Below are 27,153 nucleotides of genomic sequence, written 5' to 3'. Positions count from 1 at the left end.
GATGTTGCAAGCAGCAGATATATTGCAGCAGCATGTTGATGAATGCTGCAGCATGATGGGTACAACGATGAAGTGTATCATAGCATAATGAGGGGCAACACAATGGTGAGGTACAACAGTATGATATAGCAAGTTCATAGTGCTGCTAGTATAACACATTGGGACAACAACATGATACTTAGTGTAGCAAGTACATCTAGCATGCCAGGGACAACAAGCATGCTAGGACAACAAGCATGCTTGGGACAACAAGCAAGCAAGGGGCAACAAGCTAGCTAGGTGAAACAAACACATAGGTCATTATGGCAACATGGTGCAGCAATGGCACATGATGCAATACAGTGATGGGTACCGTCATGATTGATGAAGCATGATGAGATGCAGCGTTGTGATGATGGGTGCAGCACGGTGAGGTGCAGCATGATGACGAGATGTAGCACGATGATAGGTGAAGGAGTCACCTTGGTGAATCAATTGAAGCAACATGTCTTCAACTGATCTCATGTATCATCTTCTTAGAGATGATCTATGCTCTCATCTAGATAAGTCAAAGTGTTGACTTCAGTTGTAAATGTACTATCTCTCTCTCTCTTTGCTAAACTATTGAAGAACATATAAGAAGAATTGATCAAGGGTTTCCTCACATTGGGGTTTGTCCCTGGCTAGCGCCACATCTTGTGTCATCTTGTCTTGGCTTGTCTTTTGCACTTTATGTTTATGTTCTATTTGCAGTTTACTTTAATGCTGATGTGATTGTTAATCTAGAAAAGATATTGAGCTAACTATGAAAATTGAAATAAATTGCTCTAAGCATAGAACATACCTAAACTTAACATGGTATCAGAGCTGAGGTGAAGACAAACCCTAGTAAGAGTGAAAGAGAAATCACCGAAGACAGTTGGAAAAGGACAAAAGGATCAGTGGATTCCTTATCCCTCTTCAAATTGACCAAGGGTGAAACCGAAGTAGAGAATATTATCAGAATAATGTAGCGGAAGCTTCTGATGGCCTACCTAAAGATCACTTCATTGGGAAGTCCGGATCTAAGGGTGGAAGGAAAGACAGATGTCTTGGTTGCAATAAGTTCGGCTGTTATGCAAAGGAGTGTCCGAATGGTAGGGACACATCACTTGATGATGATAACAATCATTCCAGGGACATCTTCAATGATCAGAGGAATGACAGGGAATACAGGTCATCAAGGAAACGACTGACTCTTTAGAGAAAGCAAGGAACCCCAGGTATGAAGAATCAAATGTTGTTTCTGATAAGATAAAGAAGCGTTATCTTGTATTGGCCCTCTCCTTCAGATTCTTTGGGAATCTGGCTTATTGATTGTAGTGCTTCGAGGCACCTCATCAGATAGAAGGGTGCTCTCTCGAATTTGGTAGAGATGGAAACAACCATGGGATTATACTTGGAGTCGATGCCACCTATCCCGAAAAGGGTGTAGGGAATGTTACCCCTCAATTTAATGTTGGTAACTCGATTCATTTACAAGAATCTCTTTTATGTACCTGATCGCAAGAAGAACCTGGTGTCCATTTCGGCAATGGAAGTCAAAAGGTTTCAGGGTGGCATTCATCGATGGAAAGGTACGTGTTTGGAAATAGAATTTTCAAAGATGCTTTTATCTTTGAGTTCAGGGTTGGCAGGAAGTCCATTGGGGACCATGTCAGTTGACACATAGCACCGGAGGTCTGTAAGTCAGATGATGACAGGGATGCCTGAATTCAAAAGGAGCATGAAGGTACATGTCTGAGATGTACTAAAGGGAAAATCTTACAAGGGGACCATTCCCCTCATGTAGCAGGTCCACAGGTTTGGAACAACCCGAGGGGTTTGAGATTCATGATCGGGAATCTCATGTGTGCCGGTGGAAGAAAGCCCTCTATGGCTTGAAGCAGATCACCCTGGGTTTGATATGAGAGGATTGATAGCTGTCAAATGAAGCTGAGATTCACTAAGAGTGAAGTCGATCCAAACCATTGTTTGAAGGTTGTGGATGATAGACCTCTCATACCGGCACCTTCTGAGGACGACCTATTTCAGACAGGTGCAGACCCTCTCACTTGCAGAAGTAAGAGGGAGTTGGATTCTGGATGTGGAATGGTAAACTACAAGCTTGTTGCTACCTCGAGGATCTTAACTTTCAGAAGTTATATGGTGATGATGCTGGACCAGATTTGGGAAATGCCTTTGAGTTTCATAAACTCATTTGCATTGATGTTCTTGGTGAACTTCCGTTCGGACATACGTTTTGCAGTTAGCATGGTGAGCTCATATTTGGTTGAGCCTCACTGGATTGGTGCCAGGAATCTTCTGAGATATCTTCGGGGCACAATCTCTCATGGATTGAGATACACTGTCGGAAATATGACGCTGCATGGTTATTCAAATGTTGACTGGGCAGGTAGTGTGGAGGATCACTAGAGCACTTCTCAGTGCTGGTTCTCTTTGGGTTTTGCTTTGATATCATGGATGAACAGGAAGCAGAAGTCGGTTTCTATAAGCACCGCCGAGACCGAATACATAGCTACGAGTATGATCTCGTATGAAGCTGCCTGGTTGTGGAAGCTCTTCAGTGAGCTGTTTGTACATATGATGAATACCACCGTGATCCTTTGTGACAACCAGGGGGGATTCGATTGTTGAGGAATCCCGTATTCGATGATTGCTCCAACAGATAGACATTAGATACTACCTTATATGGGATATGGTAAGTCGATGAGCGAGGAGACTCCATCGCATTGAGACTGATGTATAGGTCGCAGACATTTTGTCAAAGCCCTGGGGAAAGGTCCAATCTGTGACATTCTCGAACGACTTGGAGTCGTTGAGAGACCTTCTTATAAGGGTCTTGCATGTTGCATGCATTGAGCTTTGGGAGCTCTGGGGGGGCTTGGGGTATTTATTGGAGCAGCATACGACCACAGGGCGACTCACTCTCCCCTGGTGGTGCGCTATGTACAGGGTGAAAGGTTCAACCTTCCCCTGTGATACCCCGTGACGACTTTGGTTCAGGATGATTAGTTCTCATGTGGGCCAGGATGGTTAGTTCTCCTGTGGCGACTGTTGGACAGGATGAGTCGTTCTCCTGTGGGACAGGATGATTAGTTCTCTTGTCGAGGCATCCTACCCATGCAGTCTGGGACTCATGGGAAGTACCTCTCATCTGATCAATGAGCAGGGAAATGGGGTTAGCGACCATAGTAGTACTATCGATGGACGCATCGTTGTATCTACCGTACTCCCTATGCTAGGATGACCTCCATTGATCTGGGATCAGTATGAGTGGTTTGAGACACTCTCTTGTGATATTGATCTGGGATCAATAAAACTAACTTTGGGTCAGTAAGAGTGATATGACACACTCTCTTCAGATGAAATTGACTTAGGGTCAGTAGAGAATGGTATGAGACATTCTCGATCAATTCTTCTTCTTCATGGTTCAGCAGAGCAGAGTAGTGCAGGGCATTAATGGCAGAGATAGTACAGTCGGACATATGGATCAGCGGATGGAGTTCTCCCTAGTTGAGAGGGAGTGTTAAAATTGGCAACTAGGGCCAAACTCCATGTGGGTCATCTTATTAATGGCAGCTAATATTTTTCTTGGATCCCTCTCATCGAGAGGTGTAGGATTGATCTAAAGATCACTGATTCCGATAAGTATTCATGGAGATATGAATTTATTTGTGTTATGGGACAATTCGTCAAGGTTGGCGAGCAACCAAATAAACCCCACTTGTGCTCAACGTTTTAGTATAAATAGAGGTGCCATGAAATTCATTTGGACACACATTCTCTTGGTGATCTCTTCCTCTCCACTTGTCTTTGGGTTTTGGTGGAAGGGGAGATCTAAAGAGGATACGCTGCCCTAGAGGATGCCCTAAATCCTAACGCTATCATGGAGGAGATTTTAACGCAGTGAAGAAACCCTACATAATGCAACAAGGAGAGATCTAATTGTTGGTCTAAAAGAGAAGCCCTATACCACCCTATACACAACTCTATTGGAGATCCCTACACTACCATATACACAGTTCTATGGAGAGCCCTACACTGCCCTATACACAACACTATTGGAGAGCCCTATGCTACCCTAGGGCCTATACACAGCTCTATGGAGAGCCCTACGTTACCCTATACACAGCTCTATTGGAGAGCCCTATGTTGTCCTATACACAACTCTATTGGAGAGCCCTACGTTGCCCTATACACAGCTCTATGGAGAGCCCTACACTGCCCTATACACAGCCCTATGGAGAAGCTCTATGCTGCCCTACTGCAGTCCTCTAGGTGATATAAAGGAAGACTATTCAAGCATGCCCCAGTCACAACCATGGAGGAAGGAAGGTCTGAAAGCGGCTTGTATGACATGGAGAAGAGCAATGTTGCACTAATCGTTATAGGGATAATATCGGCGCGAGGAAAAAATCGGAAAAAATCATAATTATCAGGAAATAATCGGGAAAAAAACGTTTGGTACAAAAAAATTCTTTTTTTTTTTCATTTTTTTTCAATTTTTTTAATATCTAAACCATCTACAACATAAAATAAATACATTGACACATAAATATGATAAAAGAACTAATATATAAGATGTTTAATATCATTTCTAGTGCTAAAATCACACATAACATTGAATCATGTCTTGAATAGTAAGTCCTGACTCCTGAGTCCCAACTCAGCCTCAAAATATCAACAAAAAATATAATAATGTATCTCATCATGTCATAATGTCATATACAATAAAATTAAGAAAATAACTAAACTCTAATCCTATTGATTTCCTCTGCCCCTCTTGCAAGAAAATGCCACAGCTTTCCCTTTCCCTCTAGATGTAGATGCTGGTGCTGGTGGAGTTGGCAGTGGAGTCTGCGATGCTCTAGAAGCTGAAGAACTAGAAGTAGGAGCTATAGGAGGTAGACCGCATCCTCTACTGGTGGCAGGGGTGGCCCGGGCAGGTGGTGTCACCTGGAAACATTACAATCTCCCAATCCTGAAATCCTGAAAAACTGATAAGTCTGCTGGATTTTGAATGAAATCTAAAATTCTACTTTCTCCATATGAAATCCAATGAGGCCGGAACCACTCTCAAACATCCCGAGTCATTTCATGGTAATGTTAAAAATTTAAGTAAAAGGATGAAAATGAAGATTAAGGAGAATGTCACTTTTACTTTAAGAATTTAACATTACCATGAATAGCATATCAATACTAGGGCCTAGACTTGATTATTAAGCTACCCCACTAAAAAATTATTTGTTTCTTTAAAAAAAAATTGCATTTTGAACATTTAGCATCCCTTATAAAACCGCGCTGCCCCGACCCTCGGCGATAAATTGGGAAAAAATCGCGATTTTTTCGAAATTATCGGGTATAAAAAAATCCACGATTATTACTCACGATAATATCGGCTTCGAGAAAAAATCACGATAAAACGATAATATCGCGATATTATCGCAATTTTCACAACACTGGAGAAGAGTGCTGAAGGGTATACGACGTACGTTGAAGTCTGTCCAGCAAGGCAACATATGTTAGGACTATGTTGATAATAGTGCAGTGACTTGGATGGAGAAAAAAATGATGATACATTGAAGCAGCATGATGTTGCAAGCAGCAGATATATTGCAGCAACATGTTGATGAATGCTGCAGCATGATGGGTACAACGATGAAGTGTATCATAGCATAATGAGGGGCAACACAATGGTGAGGTACAACAGTATCATATAGCAAGTTCATAGTGTTGCTAGTATAACACATTGGGGCAACAACATGATACTTAGTGCAGCAAGTACAACCTTAGTCACCAAGTTCGGCGAATTTGAACGGATAAGTTCGAAATTCGCCGAACTTCAAACGAATACGAACTTATTCGTTCAAGTTCGCCGAATGTTATGGAGAACTCGAATTTAATAACGAACTCGAATTTAATGCCGGACAAAATCGATTAAGTTTGTTTTTGGTTCGAAGAAAATCGTTTTGGTTCGAATTTTTTTTGTTGTTTTAAAATTTTTTCCAAATCAATTGCGGGCAGGATCGTTACCTCACAAAAAATCGACTGATCAAAGAGTTCCTTAGTGCATTTGTCAAAATGACCAGGTAAAAAGCGACATTTGCCGTTAATGTTCAGAAATACATATCGTGATGTGTTTACGACGGCGTTGGCTCGATCAAAACCGGTAGTCTGATTCAAACAATTACCGTTTTAACAAAAATTAACTGCCCACGATGCTCAGTCTAACATGAGGAGAAAACCTTCAGAGTAACAGTCAAAGCGGAGAGACAGAGACAAACAACTTTGCAAACGCCACCCTTGGATTTACAAAATTCGCCCAAATCCTCTCACGCTTCTCACACTCCCTTACCAGCACAAAGATATTGGTGGACGTATGTACAAGAACAAGAATACGCTGCTCTTTTAAGCGTATATATGTATGGCAGTACGGTCGGTAGTAGGTAGGTTGCTCCGGTCAAATGGGAGTTGGGAAGCGGTGGATACTGCGATTTTGTTTTTGTCCCCGATATCCAAGTGGTGTTTTCATTTGGACAAGTGTAGAATATTCTTTTCACCTGAACACAATATACTTGAAGCTAATAAGCACTGTTTTATTAAAATTTTAAAATATTACGAAGGTTTGTTGAGTTGGGTAATTATTAATTGTTGTTGCTGAATTTAGGCTAATTCATTATTGTCATTTAATGAAAATTAAGCTACTCGAAAGGGAGAGACCTTCACTTTTATCATCTGCTTTTGGATCTAAGGTATAATCTGTTTCTTTGTATTTATGAAAATGAGTCTTTAACGAAGCAATAGTTGTTTTAAGTTATATTTTAGGATCAATATTGTTATTTTAAGATATTTTACGATCAATATTTTTTAAAAATGTGTTTTTCGTGTGAAGTCATAAGTTCAAGTCTAAAAAATGGTATAATTGAATGATATTTTAATGTTTATGAGACTAAAATTAGTTTATAAGACTAAAAAAATGGTTATTTAAACTATAAAGTAAAAATCAGTAACATCTAATTCAACTCCCAAGACATAATCACATCGTGTCATATCACCATAAACATCAATCTTCCCACCACACTTTTGTATACTTTAACAATTAAATCGTCAGATGGAGGTGGGTCTCTTGTGCCACAAACAAGATAATCACATACACTAATTTGATATTTGATTTGGCCATAATCTTAATATTTAATTATTATTATTATTAATTATATAATAAAAAAGTTAAATTGTTAGAGGAAGATGAATTTCTTGATATATATATACATTTTTTTTTCGAATTTCTATATGTCGAACTTTATCGACAAAATTTTAGTTGCCGAACTTTATTCGAATTTCAAGGTCGCCGAACTCAAACTCGAACACGAACCTGGTGACTTAGAGTACAACTAGCATGCCAGGGACAACAAGCATGCTAGGACAACAAGCATGCTCGGGACAACAAGCAAGCAAGGGGCAGCAAGCTAGCTAGGTGTAGCAAACACATAGGTCAGTATGGAAACATGGTGAAACAATGGCACATGATGCAGTGCAGTGATGGGTACCATCATGATTAATGAAGCATGATGAGATGCAACATTGTGATGATGGGTGCAGCACGGTGAAGCGAAGCATGATGACGAGATGCAGCACGGTGAAGCGAAGCATGATGACGAGATGCAACACGATGATAGGTGAAGGAGTCACCTTGGTGAATCAGTTGAAGCAACATGTCTTCAACTGAACTCATGTATCGTCTTCTTAGAGATGATCTATGCTCTCATCTAGACAAGTCAAAGTGTTGACTTCAGTTGTAAATGTACTATCTCTCTCTCTCTCTCTCTCTCTCTCTCTCTGCTGAACTATTGAAGAACATATAAGAAGAATTGATCAAGGGTTTCCCCACATTGGGGTTGTCCATGGCTAGTGCCACATCTTGTGTCCTCTTGTATTGGCTTGTCTTTTGCGATTTATGTTTATGTTCTATCTGCAGTTTACTTTAATGCTGATGTGATTGCTAATCTGGAAAAGATATTGAGCTAACTATGAAAATCGAAATAAATTGCTCTAAGCACAGAACATACCTAAACTTAACAATAAATAATGTTGCAAGACAAGTATTAGTATAGGAAATGGCACAATATTAAAAGATGAGCATAAAATATAACTTGCAAAAATTAAAGAAACTTGTACTTTCCTTTTAAAGAGATGCTCAGATAAAAGTAACCGTATCAATGGGCAATGAGCAAGGAAATTAAATGACAATGCAAGAGTAGTAATATAGTATTGCAAGTAAAGATAGTGTGCTCACAAAATAACAATATGCCAAGTTAAACAAAACCAGATAGATGAATGCAAATTAAGCAAGGTGGAATGCAAAATCTAACTCTAGAATGCAAATAATGATGCAAGATTTCAATGGAATACAATGATAACAATGTTGTTTGAAGGAAAGTAAATTGCCAATAAATTTGTAATCACAAAGTAGATAAATACTTCAAAGCACAAGATTACCAGCTAATGAAAATAATCAATGAAACAATAGTAAATACCCATAGAAATAATGATGATTAGAATGTTATGAATAATTACTCAAATACCATTTAATTGTGCTAATTAGGTGTGTTCTTTACTTATTTAGACAGTTGAAATAAGCAAGAAATTTAAATGATGAAAGCACAAATTTAGGATGGTAGATGAGATTGCTAACTAAACAATTAGGAAACACTACCAAATCTAAAACACAAATGAGCTTAAGACAGTAGATACTCAACTTGTAATTCAGACCAAAATAGCTCAAAAAAATGAAAAGATGTAAAATGAGATCTAGAAAGCAATACTAAGGAAACTGATCTAAAGATCAAATTAGTAATAACAAGACTAAAGAATCAAATCTAAAACTAATGCAATAAGAGAAAAATTAAGACACACACAAGAGGTTCCTCCTAAAAGAGGAGACAAGGATGCCAAGGGGTGAGGACCCCAAGCTCCCTCAAAAAACAAAAAAGATGAATCTTTTATTGAAATGTTACAAAGAAGTCCTTGTGACAAAGATCATTCTTGTTCTTTGACCTCCAGTGCTTGCAGAAGTACCATGAGGAGATGAGCTACCAAATCTAGAGGTTGCACTTGATTCAAACTAAGTTTTTTGTTTTTTGATTTTTCGTTGTGCAACCTCCTCTATTTGGATGTATTTTCTTCTTTGTTCAATTGAAATGTTTGGGCAAATTTGTATCCCCACAACGCCTTTTTTATCATCACTGTCCATCACCCCACAAAGATGCCTCCTCACACGGGTATATGAACCACTAAATGGTTTTCTTCCATGACAGCCATGAGGGCACAAAAATTTTTGCTTCCACCACCCTTTCCCCTTTCAAGTTTGGTCACATAGTTCCACTAAGGTGTCAATGCAAATTTCTCCTCTAGTGTTTTAGTGTTCCCTTCAGATTCATCCCCTTCCTCCTCATCATACATTGGGTCACTCATTGGGGACCACTATCCTCTTGTTCTTCTTCCCTTCTATTCCTATTTCCCTTTGCCATCATTAAATCAAAAGTGGAATGATACATAGAAGCCAAAAGAACAACATCTTGGAATATGGATATAGGTGGTGGAAAACCTGCAATTAAATGAGCAAGTAGAAAGAATGGGAAAGAGTAGGATAGGGAGGAGAAAAATACAAAAAACAATGACAAAAAATGAGGGAGTTTGGGGTTTGCACTTACTTCTTTAGCTCTTGTAGATGGAAGCCCTTCTTTAATCCTCCTTCTTCTCCTAGTGTTAATTTTAGGTATGTTCTATGCTTAGAGCAATTTATTTCAATTTTCACAGTTAGCTCAATATCTTTTCTAGATTAGCAATCACATCAACATTAAAGTAAATTGCAGATAGAACATAAAAATAGATCGCAGAAGACAAGCCAAGACAAGAGGACACAAGTTGTGGCGCAAGCCAGGGACAAACCCCAATGTGGGGAACCCTTGATCAATTCTTTTATATGTTCTTCAATAGTTTAGCACAGAGAGAGAGAGATAGTACATTTTACAACAAAATTCAACACTTTGACTTATCTAAATAAGAGCATAGATCATCTCTAAGAAGATGATACATGTGATAGCTGAACTCAGTTGAAGACATGCTGCTTCAACTGATTCTCCAAGGTGACTCCTTCACCTATAATTGTGCTGCAGCTCGTCATCAAGCTGCACCTCACTGTGCTGCACCTCGTCATCACGCTGCACCATGTTGCACCCATCATCACTATGTTGGACCTCATGACCATGTTGCACACATCATACTGCTGCACCTTATGCTGCCACTGCTGTCCCATGTGGCATACTGTTGTCCCACTATTAGTGACATTGCCATTCCATGTTTCCCATACTGCTGTCCCAATTGTATTGCTGTAGCATGCCATCATTGTTATCATGCTGCCATGCATGTTGTTGCACTATCATGCATTCATGGGTCACCTTGCTGTCACATTCCTAGCATAGTTGTCCCACTGTTAGTGAATGTTGCTCCTATTATTGTTGACAACACCGTGCTTATTGCTAACCTAAGTCACCAGATTCGTCTTAAACCCCCTGCGAATCCCGAATTCGGCGAATCCGACACAATTCGGTCCGGATTCGTGTCCAAATCATAGGACACGTCGTGTCCAAGGGCGTGTCGCGATTTTCAAAAGCGTGTCGCGATTTTAGGACACGTGTCCGGTTTCCAGGACTCGCTAAGCTCAACGCGGGAATGAAAAGGGCGTGTTTGCTCATTAAAATTGTCATTTGGCAAGTGATTTGTGCTGTTGGCAAGTGATTTGTGCTGTTGGAGCAAGGAGTAAGGCATTTTGGCAGCTTCATGATCAAGTCTAGGCCCTAGTATTGATATGCTATTCATGGTAATGTTAAATTCTTAAAGTAAAAGTGACATTCTCCTTAATCTTCATTTTCATCCTTTTACTTAAATTTTCAACATTACCATGAAATGACTCAGGATGTTTGAGAGTGGTTCCGACCTCATTGGATTTCATATGGAGAAAGTAGAATTTTAGATTTCATTCAAAATCCAGCAGACTTATCAGTTTTTCAGGATTTTAGGATTGGGGGATTGCAATGTTTCCATTGAATTTTGTCATGTATTAGGGTATGGAACTCGTATTTAATCAAGAGCACCAAACCAAGAGCTTCTAAATATGTCGCTCCCGCTCCCGTTTTCGCTCCCACTCCCCGCTTTCGCTCTTGCTCCCAAGTAACACTATTCCTGATGATATGGGTTTGGACACCACTGTTGAGTTGGCATTGGTCAACATGGATCTCAATGATCCAGTGCTAGAGCCTGTTAGATTTGATGACTTAGAGGGGTCAACCTCCATACCAGCAGATGCAGAGGCGACTATGGATATAGCGGAGTAGGAGGATGTAGAGGAGAGCAGTGGGGACCATGATGATGGGGACAGTGATGCTGATTCTGATACTGATTGATGCCTTGAGGCTTGTATACCTGTAGTTGTTTTATATTTTCTATTTCTATTTGCCATTGGCATTGCACCAACACTACCTATGTAACACATTTTGATTTGATGACTTAATGAGAAAACTACAGTTGTCAGTGTGTTTATCTTACTATCTTGTAGTTGTAAGTTGTCTTTTAGTTATGAATTATGAATCATGATTTAAATTTTTAATAGATTTATCATTTATGTGACCAGTACCACTGACATTTATTTGAATTTTGTATGTACTATGCATGCTAATAGTTATAGATGAAGATCTATGTTTGAAATCAATAAATTTGTATCATTAATTAAAATTTGTGTAAGAAATATGATAATATCTAATTTTTAATATATATGTATATTTCTTAAATATATATATATATTAATAAAATAATATATAACATGTTCTAACGTGTCCTGTTGCGGGGGGTCAGCGTGTCCGAATCCGACACCACGGATCTCGAATCCTACGTGTCCCGAATCCCCGTGTCATGTGACTTAGTTGCTAACCCATTGTAACCTATAGCAACCCAACATACTTACAACAACCCAACATACCTACCTTACCTTGGCCCTCTAGCAAAGCTTCACGACCCTCCTTCCAATAATTCGGTCCTCTGAAATGACCTTAAGACAACCCTTCAAATGCTGCCTTAGCTGCGGCCTAGTCATGACAGGAGGATCCCTTTACTCAACTATCAACGTCCTTCTTGGCAAGCTGATCTAGGGTTGCAAAGACACCTTATTGCTGCCCTCCAACAGAACTTCAAGAAGTCCTTCAATCTGTCCTAAAACTAGGACTGTCTATCCACTAGCAAAAGCATCAAAACAATAGAACAGTCATACCTCGCTTATCAGCAATCTGCTGTCCTCCTTGTCCTTTAATTTTGTATCTTCCTTTGTAATCTCGGCTCTTTGGTTAGTGTTGACTGTCACCACTTGTACAACCCTAAAACTTGGCCGTCTAAGCTTCCAGGATTGTAGATTTGCTTCCCAAACAAATCCTCCCTACTCACTGTCCATTACACCACTTACATCCCTCTTGTTTAGGCTTTCGGTCCCTCAAACAACCAGTGTTCTTGGCAAGCTGATCTAGGGCTTCGTAGGCCTACGTCTAGGGCATCACAGGCCTGCGTCTAGCGCATCATAGCCCAATGTATAAGGCAACGTATATGTTGTTGAGGTTTCCTCCATAGCCGCGTTAGAATGACTGCATTAGAGGTAAGGGCTCCTCTAGGTTAGCGTATCTACCATAGCTGTGATTTGACTTCCATTAGGGCAGCATAGAGCCTTTTCCTTTTGACTACTACTAGGGATTCATCCTCCTAGATTTCTCTTCCACTAATATCCAAAACAAGTCGAGAGAAATCAAGAGTGAAGTGTGTGTATAATGACCCTCATGTCATCTCCTTTTATACTAAAACGTTGAGCACATGTGGGGGTTATTTGGTTGCTGGCCGACCTTGACAAATTGTCCCATAACACAAATAAATTCATAACTCCATGAATACTTATCGGAATCGGATGATCTCTAGATCAATCCTACACCTCTCGATAAGAGGGATCCAAGAAAAATATCAGCTAGCATAAATAAGATGACCCACATGGAGTTTGGCCCTAGTTGCCAATTTTAACACCTAGCTCCTCCTTTTTCACTCCTCCAAGCTCTCCTCAAGTCTCTTCTCTCTTTCTCCTCTCTTTTCCAAGCTCTCATAAAATAGAAGTGAGCAAATGAGAGATGAAAGGGTCTTTTAATACCTTCTCTTCTCACCCTAACCCATGTTGGACCCAACCCCAACAAATAAAAGTGAAACATAAAATAAAAGAAGAGCCAAAATGTGGCCCACGCGACGGAAATGGCTGGTTTCTTGCCGAAGTGGTCGCGATCTGTATGTATCCGACCTGGAACCGATGTGGATCATACGGCCGATCCGTTGTACGAAACACGTTTCGGAATTTCTGAAATGCGGATTGGGTCGTACGGTTTCAACAAGGCAGGAACCATATTTTTTAGCTCGATTTGTGTTTTGAAATTTCGAAATGCGTTTCATAGGGCGAATGGCCCACGGATCCGTACGGATTATGTTTCAAGCTTTTGATCCGAAGGGGTGGGGCGTTTCGTCATACGAAACACGTTTCGGAATTTTTGAAACACGGATCGGGTTGTATGGTTCGAACAGGGTAGGAACCATATTTTTCAGCTCGATCCGCGTTTCGTGGGGCGAATATACGGATCGTGTTTCAGGCTTTTGCTCCGGGAGGGGGGCGTTTCCTGCAACATTATTCAAGACCAAAATTCCAGAGCACAACATCAAGAGATGTTACAATGAGGAGCATATGCTTCCTTATATAGAAAAAATGAGAGCTCTAGAGACTCTTCCAAGTGAACAACAAGTAGTTCCATGAAGGTGCACAAATGTGACTTGATCTTGGTTGATTAAATGCTTGATCCATGTCAAAATAATCTCCACCGTTGATTTCCTGAGAAAAAAATCGAATTCCTTGATGACGCCTTTTTTCTTGTTCCAAAACATATATATATATATATATTATTTTTTGACTTTTGACTTTTTCTCCTTAAAATATACCCATTCTTTTAACCAACTTGGACCATAAATTCGAGTTTCATTAAAAAATCTTTTTTTGGGAATTAATTCTTTTTTTTTTAATATTTTTCACTTGGAGAAATTTTTTTTTTCTCTCATTTTTATTTTCAGACCAATTTCTGGTTAATTATTTAATCACTTTTCGCCGGAAAACCAAAAATAAAAATTAATTAATTTTCTGGATTAGGTTTTTTATTTATTTTGGCCAGAAAATTAATTAATTGAGACTAAAGGGGATTAATAATTTTTTCCACCCTTAAATATTTAATCCATGGTGTCTAAATATGAGGGACCATGCACCAAAATATTTTTACATCAAGATGTTACAATTAATTCGACCCTTGAAAGGGGAAAACACTTGTTCGTTATAGACCCTCAATTTATTACCCAATTCTGCGACTCAATATGATCTAGTAGACCAAGTGATTTGTAATAAAATAATTTAGCCAATTAGCTTAAATTATTCCCAAATCACTTTTACAAAAGACTTGGCTAGAACACTAGGACTTACCTAAGATCTTGACGATAAATTCCATCCTAGCTTTGAGGTTTAAGTTGGAGGGAAAAACTCTGTCGAGTATGTGTGTTTAGAAACACATAACTTGGTGAGATGAAAAACCTCCTAGGATGATATTCGTTGCCAAAATCAGATGCTTACCTAGGTGTTGTTACATAATTAAACGTTCATTCTATTCATTTACAATAAACTTGCAGAATTTGGGTTTACAATTTTGATGAACTGACGAATGATGATGATGAATCAAGGATATTTGATTACTCAAACATGATGGAATTCCTTTGCAAAAATGTGTACTGCTCTAAGGTAGTTGACACAGAGTGGTCAATAGAGTGTATCATACACCTAGGCTAGATAAAGACTTTCATAGGCTAGGGTTTCTTGATATGCAACAATATGGAATACCTACACATATAAAAGTCAAGGAAAGGGTTTGATATAAATTAAATCAACAATGCAATAGAACAAACCCTCAAAATAGGCTTAAAGTTGAAGCTAGGATAGGGTTAGGGTTTTTAAGACAGAGAATTGAATAGGACAGGATGATGTCAACCCTATTGGGGGAAGATTCACCACCGCAAAGTCTAGATTTTGCATTAAAAAGGAGCAAGGAGACAAATTTTAGGTTTTTTAATCCACCAACATGCATCCACAATGCCCTAGTAACAACCAATGTTGCATTAATCGTTATCAGGATTAAATCGGCGAGGGGAAAAAATTGGGAAAAAATCGGTAAAAATTGGGAAAAAAATCGTAACATACAAAAATATTCATTTTTTTTCAATTTTTTTAATATCTAAAGCATCTACAACATAAAATAAATACATTGACACATAAATATGATAAAAGAACTAATATATAAGATGTTTAATATCATTTCTAGTGCTACGTCACACATAACAGTGAATCATGTTCTGAATAGTAAGTCTTGACTCATGATATCAACAAAAAATATCAAAAAAAAATATAATAATGTATTTCATGAGTCATAATGTCATATATAATGAAATGAACCAAATAACTAAAGTCTAATACTATTGATTCCGTCTGCCCCTCTTGCGAGAAAATGCAATAGCTCTCCCTTTCCCTCTAGATGTAGATGCCGGTGGAGTTGGCAGTGGACTCTACTGTGCTCTAGAAGTTGAAGAACTAGGAGTAGGAGCTATAGGAGGTAGACCACGTCCTCTACTGGTGGCAGGGGTAACCCGGGTAGGTGGTGTCACCTCCTCCTCCTGTTGCTCCGCCGCCTCCTCCTCCTCCTCCCCCTCCACTACCTCCTGCACTAACCAATCATTAGCAAACTCCATGAGAGGCCTCTCAGCCTCAACCCTCCATGTAGTAGTGGTGTCAATCCCATCCAATGAGATGGCCTCCATATCTGGTGTCCTCTCAAGTTGCCTCACCCACAATCGAAGATTGTAGTAGACGTAGACCATGTCATTAAGTCGCTGGGAGTCCAACCTGTACAAAGATCATGAAATAATAATTAAAAAAAAAAATACTGTTTAATGAATTCAAAAATTATTTGGAAATTTGCAATATTTTAAGTGTTAATCTGTTGCGCCTCTTGTTGTGTATTTTTTCAAATACACTCCAGTTGCATTCACATCCTGAGGAGCTACATGTTTGGTTGAGGATTCGAATGGTAAGCTTTTGCAGAAGGGGTACCCTGGCACCATACATTCTTCACCATGCATCTACAACAAAATTACAAATAAATTTTTAAATAAACATAAGAAAAAAAATGAAATTTGAAAGTTGAATCAAAGTGTGAAGTTATGAACTTGAAGAGAATGAAATTTGAAACAAACTTAAAAATACCTGGCATTTTAGTCGTCCTATTAGTCACAGCCATGTCAAAGCCAAATATGCCACTTGCCATCCTCTATGTCTCAATTTCTTTGGAGATTTCTCTATGTTCTGCTGGAGATCGTACCATCCTCTGAACACAGGTTAAGAATCCATCCATGATCTCAGCATCAAATACAAACCCACATGTGTAAGAAAATGCGGGGTTCAAGTAGATCCCTGCAGCATGAATGGAATGATGGAGTGTGTTGTTCCATCGTTCATCAATCACTCCCCATAGGAGGAGTTGTCTCTGAAACCCCTCATCTCCCTTATCATCATAGTAGGTCTGAATAGATTCTTTCGCCTTGTCCATGGCCTCATACAAATAGCCCATTGCAGGTTTTTCACCATCAACTAATCAAAGAACCTTTACCAAAAGTTCAGTAACGGTGCACACCTCCTGCACTCCCGCCCAGAAGTCTTCCTGGTATGAAACTAGTCTGCATATGGCCTCTCCACTGGTTTGCGGCTCATTGTCAAAGCACGCCACTCTGAAAGAAACATTCTCTTCACATCCCACATAGAATTCAAAAGGGATTGAAGAGATATGAAACTGGTGGCAAACTGTGTAATGGTAGGGCGCACCAACTCTTTGTTGTTGGTGAATTTTTTCATCAAGCTAAGCACAGATGTATGTTTATATATAAATTTTGTAATGCTTTTTGATGACTCAACAATATCTTTGACAAAGGAAATTTTCCCTATGTCCTCCAACATCAAATCAATACAATGTGCAGCACAAGGTGTCCAAAATAAAGTAGGATGCCTCTCCATAAGTAGCCTGCCAGCAGCAATATAATTTGCAGCATTGTCCGTTATGACTTGGACAACATGTTCTGCACCCACCTCCAAAATAAACACATCCAGCAAATCACATAAAGTTTTTGCATATTTGATATGTGCAGATGCATCAACAAATTTCATAAACATAGTCCCCTTAGGACAACTAACCAAGAAGTTTTTAAGGGTTCTCCCTTTTTGGTCAGTGCAACCATCTGACATCACAGTGCATCCTGTTTGTGCCCATGATTCCCTAAACTCCTCCAATCTTTTGGTGCAGTCAACCTTTCCATTTTGAAGAATCCAGCCTCTAAAGTCATGATAAGAAGGGATTTTGTACTCTGAGCCAACAGTTGCAATAGCATCAACAACAGGCTGGAAAGTGGATTATTCCTTACATTGTTGAAAGGAATATCACTCCAAAGGAGAAATTTCGCCAACAATTTGTCAGCGTGTTCTTTCTCAGTTTTTTAATCATTGAAGTGATAGATGGCTGTGAACTAGGCGTGGTTCTAGGAACAAAAAATGACGAGACAGCTATCGGGTTGGTTGATGCTGAAGTAGAACCAGTGCCACTTCCTTGTTCACTTGACTTTTTTAGTTGCTTCTTCATTTCTGCTTTGGCCTCTCTATTGTGCTCTAAATTTTCCAATGATCTCATGGCTTTTCGGATGATTTCAGGATTTGTATTTGTGCAAGGCCCTACATCAAATCCAGGGATTTGTGCAAGGTGATACTTCAATTTGTACACCCCCCCTGACATATGCTGCCCATACAACTTGCAAGACAAGTTCATTTTATCAATCCCTTCATCAAGGTCACTAAATTCCCACAGAGGGTCCAATTTCCTTGGCATGTTTGACTTTGAACTTTGAACTTGAAGTTGAATGGTGATTCGGTGAATCTATGGGAAAACAAGGATTACAATTTACAAGTTACAAATTTACAATTAACATTGTATAAAAACTAAAAAAAAATTACATACATGAGTGTCATAAGTTATAACAAAAGTAAAACACATGGAATTTTTGACAATCTAAGAAATTTTAATGAACAAAATGAAAAATCAAATGACAAAATCCCCATCAAGATTCAAATCAATTCAAAAATATTTGATAACCCATTGAATTCTTTTGATAAACAATGGGTTATCCAGATTCCAAACCCAACCAAAAACATAGAAAAAAACCAAAACAAAGTTACAAAACACAAAATGTTGGTGCCCATACCGGTTTGATGGAGAAAATTCGTCTCCTCCTTAGCTCTCACTCCGTTTTTCTCCTCCAATCAGCGGATTCAGCTCCCAAACGACCAAGAGGTCACTCCAAAACCCCATCGCTGCCGGCGTGCCGTTGTCTGCTGTGCAAATGAATTAAAAAAAATCGTGATTTTTGGTTATATAATGCGCTGTTGGCAAGGGCAGCGATTTTTCGATTTTTTAAAAAAATCACGATTATCGCTGATTTCAAAAACTCGCGATTTTACGATATAATCGCGATTAGTGCAACACTGGTAACAACTGAGCCCTAGGAAAAGCCATAGTGGCTTGCCTTGAGAAGCCTAGGAAAATAATAAAGGAGAAATATTTTAGTTTTGGAGGTTTTTGATCAACACAAAATTTTACCAGTGCTTAATCCTACTTAGGTGATGGAGTCTTAGGGTAAATTTAAGAGATAAATGACAAATGATTGGAGTAAGGGGGGGGGGAATCATTTGTCCACTTTATAAAACCCTAACTATCTTTTTTGTGAGGGGATAAATTAAATAGGATATGTACACTAGGAGTTCTCCGATGGATTTCAAGGAAGAAGTATTTAACATGCAAAAATTAACCAAGATTTCCCACAAATAGTATGCTTTTAGTCATGGATCATAGAAAAACCCTAGCATTAATTCATTTACATGCAAAACAATAAAAATCAGTAATAATTTATTCCATGAAAAGACCTTCTTTCAATCCCAAAAAGACATCTCCAATTCAAAAGCTAATCTCCAATAGCAAATACTCCATAAAAGTGACATCTCCACATGTAGCGAGTAAGGCAAAGGCTAAATTGTGCCCTAGAAGAGGGGCCAAAATCTCTAGTGTGATGATGAATAGAAAGAATGAAGTGATCCTCTATTTATATGAGGTCCATTCCTTCATTTTACATAATAATATTAGCCTATTCTACACAAGTTTAGTTTTGAGTGTTTTCCAAGACAAGGGAACAAACGAACCCCATAGCTTAAAATAACAAAATAATGCTAGAAAATCTCACATATGTGGGTCGATATCCTCCAAAAGCACGACGTCTTGCCCTTTTTGGGCCATAAATGTTTTGAAAGCACATGGATGGGCTAGTGGAATGCCTTGTCATTATAATCTAATCCAATCCTTTGAGCGGAAACCCTCAAGAAGTGCCTCAAAATGCCTCCAAGTGTCAAAACCATGCTCTGTGTTCCTCACATCACCCTCTCAAGGGATATATGGGCGACGTGGCATCCTCTCTCACCAGCATTGGGGCTCCAAGTGCAAGTACAAGCCCTCCCTTGTCATCTCGGGGATGACCATCATCATTTGGAATCTGGATCAAGCAACACCGATCAAGTAGTGTTAAGGCCAACCTAGGGCCATGCTGGGTTTGTAGGTTACAACATCAAGGAAATCCAACACCAGGAAAGAGGAATTTATTTCCGATGCATGTCAATTCCAAAGTATGCAAAGTGAGTTTTTTTATGTATCTATTTTTATCACGTATTTTCAATTTTTTCGGTGTGGGTCCTACTCAAAAGTATGCAAAGTGGGACTTTTGATGTATTTTCAATTTTTCTGTGTGGGTATATTCCAAAGTACGTAGAGTGAGTACTCGTTGGATGCAAAATTTAATTCCTCATCTAATAGGTGCCTACTCTTGACATTGCAGTAAATCTATAAGGGGATAAGACAAAAATACGATAAAAAAGTAGTTTTCTATCTTTTCTTTTAAAAATTCATAACTCTTATTTTATTATTTTAACTATTATTTTATTATTTTTCTTAGGAGACCCATTTTAGACCTCAAAATTCTTCTAATGTGGTTGCTAGAAAAATAATAAATGTTAGCTATGAGTTAATGAATAGAAATGTCTTATCAAAATGACACGTTCATTAGTGAAAAGGGTCCTCCGCCTAGGTATTTATAGGGGGGGCCCTTATTGTGATATTTATCATCTTATTTGTTATTCACACACACATGCATATATATATATATATATATATATATATATATGTTCATTGATTATTCCTTCATGGTATGTTAGGAAGAAGAAATGGCGAAAAACCAAATTATAGTCAATGACCTAACCTGGGGAGTAGAGAAACATTGATAAAATGTGACCATAAGTCAGATCAGATAGGGTTTATAGAAGTGTGGCCAAAGGTTGGGATCAATTTTGGCTTTTTGATACGAATGCAATGAATAATTGTCCATCAATTGTTTATCCAACATAAGAAGAAATTTGTATAGGAGAAAAATTATATAAATTAATGAATGAGATACATAGATAGATTGACGCAATGCCATGTGACAATATACTTATATGCATTGGCTAGTTATGGTGGTGAATGATCATGTCCCTTAGATTATATATTTAAGTTTATCTAATTTTTATTATTTAATGTTTAGTTATATATTCTATGTTCATTAGAAAACAGAGACCCATTGCAGATATTTTGAGGTCTAAAGTGGGCCTCCTAAGGGAAATAATAAAAATAATAGTTAACAATAATAAAATAAGAGCTATGACTTTTCAAAGGGTGAGAAATGAAAATATTTTTTAATTGTATCTTTAACTTCTCTCAATAGATTTACTCAAATTTCAAGTGTAGGCACCCACATCCAACAAGTGCCTACACTTGAAATTTGCGTAAAGCTGTAAGGAGATAAGTTGAAAATATGATAAAAAGAAGTTTTTTTTTACCTTCAAAACTATTCACCCCTATGGTTGACACCATCATCTTGAATCCTATTGATTCTTTAAAGTTGATGTTGATAGCACCTTTTTTGTTTTGAGGCCTTATTTTCACCTCAAAATTTCTCTAATGCAACAGCATGCCGAAAACGCTGAGTTTGACTCTCAAAATTAAATTCAATTGGCACTTAAAGATTGTGAGATTCCTTAGGCAAAAAGAACAACGATACTTCTAAAAGGTAGCTTTGCTTTGATGCTTGCAAAGAAAGGAAATAATGATCAACAATACCCACTGCCATAAGGATTTACAACTACCTTGAACCATCCAAGTGTCACCCGGAAGATGACATTTCCTTGTAAGCGGGGTAGTAAAAAAGAAGTGAATTTTCAGCCTGTAACCATGTCCAAAACACTCTTGCATCATGACATAGAAAAGAACATACTTGACCATTTCATCCTTGCGACAAAGGGCACAAGCAACATCGGTAACTCCTACTTTATGAATCTTCCTTTTTAACAACCAAACCTTGTTGGATCAGAAGGCACCCCCAAATTTAGACAAGCATGTGATTCCAGATGAATTGATGCCTCCTCAACCAGCATGCATGGGATTTTTCATTGCCCACTTTTTTTTAAAGTGAGGGTTAATGTTAGAAGTTTGTTTTATCATATCATAAAGATCCTTGGTCACATGAATCAAAATGTAAAAGGGCTTCACATTCCTCCATGTTGAATCTCTCCAGAATGGATCCAACCCATGTTATTGCATTTAAAAGAACACTCTTTATGAATTACGCAGTAAACGCCCTCCAAAACACTTTTATCTAAACCAAAGAGCTTTTGGGCCCGATTAGGAGCTGTTAGGCCCCTATACTACTAGTGTAACCCCTTATTGTTATTAGTACAACCCCCTTATTATATTGTTGTACCCATGTAGTCCCCATATTGTTATTATTGTGCCCCATAGAAGCCCACTATTGTTATTATTGTGCCCTTACATTATTATTGTTATGTCGGCTCTGATTCTATTATGACCCCTTAGACTCCTACATATAGAAAGGAGGCCTTGCCATTTGTATCATCTAAGAGTTGTTCATTTGTGTAATGTAAAGGAGGTTGCCCCCTTGAAGAGGCTTATTTCTAAGGCGTTGATCTATCTTTTCTATCTTTTTGTGAGCTGGTTTCATAACATTGGGTATTAGAGCTTTGGATTCTAGGGTTTTGCTGCTCCAAATAGGTCATCATGGAATTTTCGCTATAACTTCTTTTCTGTGACGTTTCAGAAGTGAAAACAAAAACCCATTTCAGAAGAAATCGCGCTGAACCTTTGGTTCGAATTTCAGAGCTTGTCTCCCTACATTTTCGGATATATGATCTAAGGAAGTTAGGCATTTTGCAAGCTCCAAAATTTAAGCTAAAACAGGGCATCGTGGGATTTGTGCTATAACTCTTTCGCTACGAAGTTTCAGAAGCTAAAACAAAAATCCATTTGAGAATAGATCGATCTAAACCTCGGCTCCGAATTTCAGATCCTGTCTCGCTATATTTGCGGAGATATAGTCCTTGGAAATTAGGGTTTTTGCAGACCCACAAATTACATTCCAAACAGGTCACCTTGGGAAAATCGTCATAACTATCTCTCTGGGCATCAGATTGAAATTTCATAAGAAGTTACATAAAGAGGACAGACTGTAGTTTCCTGTGTATAATTTTCAAATCCTAAGGTAAAAATAGTGACACGTGGCACTTCATACAGGTTCGCTCTTCTGAAAAGGTATATAATCAGGTCATGTTGGGAGATTGTGCATAACTCTTTCTTGGAGAATCTAAATCCGATCAGACTGGTGTCATTGGAAAGAGGACGCAGAGGGCTATTGCAGGTTGCAATTTCAGAATTTAAAAATCCGAAAGTATAGAGTTATAGTCGTTTCAAGCTCAAGCTCCTAAAATAAAAAAAAGCGAGATGAGGAAGTTTGATGGCAAGGATCCGGTAAATTGGATACTACAGATGGAGAAATATTTCGATCTACATGAGGTGCAACTATTACAAAAGGTACGTATTGCATCTTCATATTTAGAACCAAATTGATTTTTATGGTATAAAGGGCTTTGTTCTCGTAAACCACTTGTTACGTGGTCAATTTTCACGGAGGAAATGATAGCATATTATGAGGACACAAAGAGAAACTCCTTCTTTAGCCAATTGATAAATCTCAAACAAAAGGGTTCAATGGAAGAGAACATTGAGGACTTTCAAAAATTGAACAGAAAGGTAAATTATATTCTAGAGAAGCAAATGATTGATGTCTTCATAGGGACTTTAAAGGATAACGTTCAACATGAGGTTCGTTTTTGGGAAGCTGATTCATTGGAGGAGGCATTCGAGTTGGCAAGAGAAATTGAAAGCGAAATTATGGAAATAAGGAATCCCACCACTCATGACTATAATTATGAAAGTGTTTCTTCTCCTAGCCTTCCACAACCTACAAGGATTACACCACCACAATTGGGAGAGAAAAGAGAAAACGGGCTTTGTTACAATTGTGATAGCAAAATCCACTAAATGTCATAAGTGTGCTGAGAAGAAATTATTTTACATAGAGTATGAAGAGGAGGAAGAAAAGGATCAAGAAACATCAAAAGAAGAGGATATACGCCAGGAACAAACCCCAGAGAAAAAAGAAATGAATCCGACCATATCTTGTAAAGCATTGACAAGAATTACCACTCCTCAAACTCTCAAGATAGAAGAACATATCAACAAGAAAAATGTTCAAGAAGTGAAAGATCATACCGAGAAAGCAGAAATGAATCCAACCATATCTTGTAATGCATTGGCTGGAATTACCACTCCTCAAACTATCAATATAGAAGGACATATCCAGAAGAAAAATGTTCAAGAAGTGAAAGATCACATCAAGCATCAAGAAATGAATCCGACCATATCTTGTAAAGCATTGGAATAAATTACCACTCCTCAAAATCTTAAGATAGAAGGACATATCAAGAAGAAAAAGTTTCAAGCAGTGAAAGATCACATTGAGCACCAACAAGTTCTCCAACTTTTAAAGGATAATGCCACTTTGGTGCAGAATCAAATGAAACAACAGGTAGATCAACATCGCAGTGAAAAAAGTTTTGATGTAGGTGATTGGGTATTTTTACGGCTACATCTCAAGCAAGCTATTTATGAGAAGGAAATGTTGGCAATACTACATGCACTTAAGAAATGGCGACCTTACCTAATGGGAAGACACTTCAAAGTAAAAATGGATCATGATAGTCTTAAATACTTTTTAGAACAAATATTCTCTTTAGAAGAACAGAAAAAATGGGTCACAAATATGTTGGGTCATGACTTTGACATCATCTACAGAAAGGGGAAGATAATTTTTGTTGCAGATGCACTCTCAAGAAAGAATGAGGATGTGGAAGCATTGTTTTGTGCTATTTCTATTATCCAACCAGATTGGATAAACGAAGCAAGGGATGAATGGAAGAAGGACAAAGAAGTGTGGCCACTCATTCAAAAGTTGCAGAATATCCCAATTCAAACAATATTGCCAGAACTTGAAGAGGAAGGAAAAATCATATTGGAACCTGGAGCAGTCACAGAAACAAGAACCTGACAGCTAGGAAATCGATCAATTTCAGAGTATCTCATCAAGTGGAAGAACTTACCCGCTGAATATTCCACATGGGAGGACAAGAATTTTATACAGAAGCATCAAGAACTACTCAAGTGTTGAGAACAACACTTTTTGAAGGAGAGGGGCATGTTAGGCCCCTATACTACTAGTGTAACCCCTTATTGTTATTAGTACAACCCCCTTATTATATTGTTGTACCCATGTAGTTCCCATATTGTTATTATTGTGCCCTATAAAAGCCCTCTATTGTTATTATTGTGCCCTTACATTATTATTGTTATGTCGGCTTTGATTATATTATGACCCCTTAGACTCCTATATATAGAAAGGAGGTCTTGTCATTTGTATCATCTAAGAATTGTTCATTTGTGTAATGTAAAGGAGGTTGCCCCTTGAAGAGGCTTATTTCTAAGGCGTTGATCTATCTTTTCTATCTTTTTGTGAGCTGGTTTCATAACAGGAGCATCTTAGGTGTGCCATTGTTGGTTTTCCTGGTTTTACAAATCTTTTCACAAAAGAGACCTTTCCTTGCCAATATTTTGGCAGTTGAGCTAGCTAAAGTCTAAAAGGCCAAACTTATTCATTCAGAGATGGGAACTTCCAAATCTGTCATGATGCCAAATCCCAGGTATCACAAGGCTGCTAAAACTGCCAACTAATAAAAATAAACACAACCTACCAAGCAAACAACACCCTCTTAATGGGGGAGAACCTGAAATCATGAAATCTTGTGTATTTCCTGTTATGTCACACAACTGGAAAGGACCTTTAATACCCTGATTCCTGAATGGGATGAGTGTGTTGAATCTGCCATTAAACCAAAACTTGCCAAGTTGCTTCCATCTCCACAGCTTGCAGTACTCATTTACCAGCAAGGGTTGCCCTGCTCTCTAGTAATCTTTCATGATAGAATGCCGGCTTTGGGTTCTTGAGATGTTTATTGTTTGCATCTTTTGCATTCAAAAAGTTGCTTTTCGAGGATATCACGACTGCTTTTGTGTGGGATCTGAAGCTTGATTTTAAAGGTAATTTAATGTTAAACATTTTAAGAGTTTTTACATGATAGACATCTTCGGCATACATGTTAACTATCATGCGAACAAGTATTAGACATTATAAATCAGCTGCGTTCTAAAATTTCTTAGAGTTTACTAATATAAAATGTCCTTTTCTTTTTTTGTCTTCTATGTTGGCTTACTCCATTTTCTTGTAAACTATTTTTTTTTAATATTGTTTAAAAGATTGTTTAGTTTAGTTCTTTTTCTCTGAATCTTGCTTTTTTTGGTCGCTTAATCTTGATTTTAAAGGTAATTTTATGTCATATTTTTTAAGATACTTACATGATAGACATCTGCTGCATATTTGTTAACTATCATGCTAGCAAATACTATACTCGATAAGCCAACTGCTGTCTGACATTTCTTCGAGTTTACCAATATTAACTGGCCTTCTCTTTCCTTTGGTCTTCTATTTTGGTTTACTTCATCTTCTTGAAATTTTTTTGTAAAGTCTGTTGAAAAGAACTTTGGGTTAAGTTCTTTATATGAAGGATGTTATTTTCTCATGTTATCAAAGGGATGATTGTGATGACATTTTAAATTTATTTGGACCAATTTATTGCAGGCTCTCTCTACTGAAATGGCACATAATGAAGTGGACAATAAGCAAGTTATATTCAAGGATTACATTACTGGGATGGTCAAGGTGTCTGATTTGTTATTAGAAGCTAAAAAACTTCCTTTGAAACTGAAAGATGGATCACAAGATGTACTTGTAAAGAATTTGTATTTATCATGTGATCCTTACATGCGGGGCCTCATGAAAAACATACCTTCTTATATTACAGCTACTTTTACACCTGGATCGGTAAGAGATGGTTCTGTTTATTTTGCATCTATGCTGTTACTTGAACTAAATCATTTTCATGTTCAAATATGTCCAGTCATTCCTCATTTGCATTCATTATTTGCACGTAAGTCTGCATGCTTAGAACATATCCCGTGAAAACAATGAAAGGAAGTGGCAGTGACATGCAGTTTTGAACCCAATATATGAATCTCGAGGTAGCCATTTTTTCTTTACTAATCGATTGACAATCTTATTCGTTTTCTGTCTTCTAGCGTTGCTTGCAATTGATAGCTATATTCACTAAATCAAATAAATTACTTTAGGTAAGTTAACTTGCACTTAAAAACAATATTAAATTACCCTCAATCTATTTAAACTTATTCTTTCACTTTATGATACTGCTTTCATCACACTTTTGTAATAAATAGCAGTACTTTTTCTTGTTCTAGATCAGGCTTTAGTGCAATGCAA

General features: G+C 38.0%; 1 protein-coding gene across 1 annotated transcript in view; it reads left to right on the top strand.

Moving 5' to 3' along the window:
* LOC149232968 (2-alkenal reductase (NADP(+)-dependent)-like) overlaps positions 1-27,153 on the top strand; it is a 161,931-nt gene that overhangs the window by 34,364 nt on the left and 100,414 nt on the right. Inside the window, exon 2 of the mRNA XM_089379616.1 lies at positions 26,458-26,700. Within this exon, the coding sequence (XP_089235742.1) occupies positions 26,473-26,700 (228 nt within the window). The 5' untranslated portion in view covers positions 26,458-26,472. The remainder of the gene's footprint in view (positions 1-26,457; positions 26,701-27,153) is intronic.

The sequence above is a fragment of the Pinus tabuliformis genome, chromosome J (genome assembly GCF_031772625.1).
Source record: "Pinus tabuliformis cultivar Carrire ecotype Pingquan chromosome J, CPIR1, whole genome shotgun sequence".
NCBI classification, from domain to species: Eukaryota; Viridiplantae; Streptophyta; class Pinopsida; order Pinales; family Pinaceae; genus Pinus; species Pinus tabuliformis.
The sequence above is the reverse complement of the archived record's forward strand: the minus strand, read 5'-3'. Positions and strand labels throughout refer to the sequence as shown.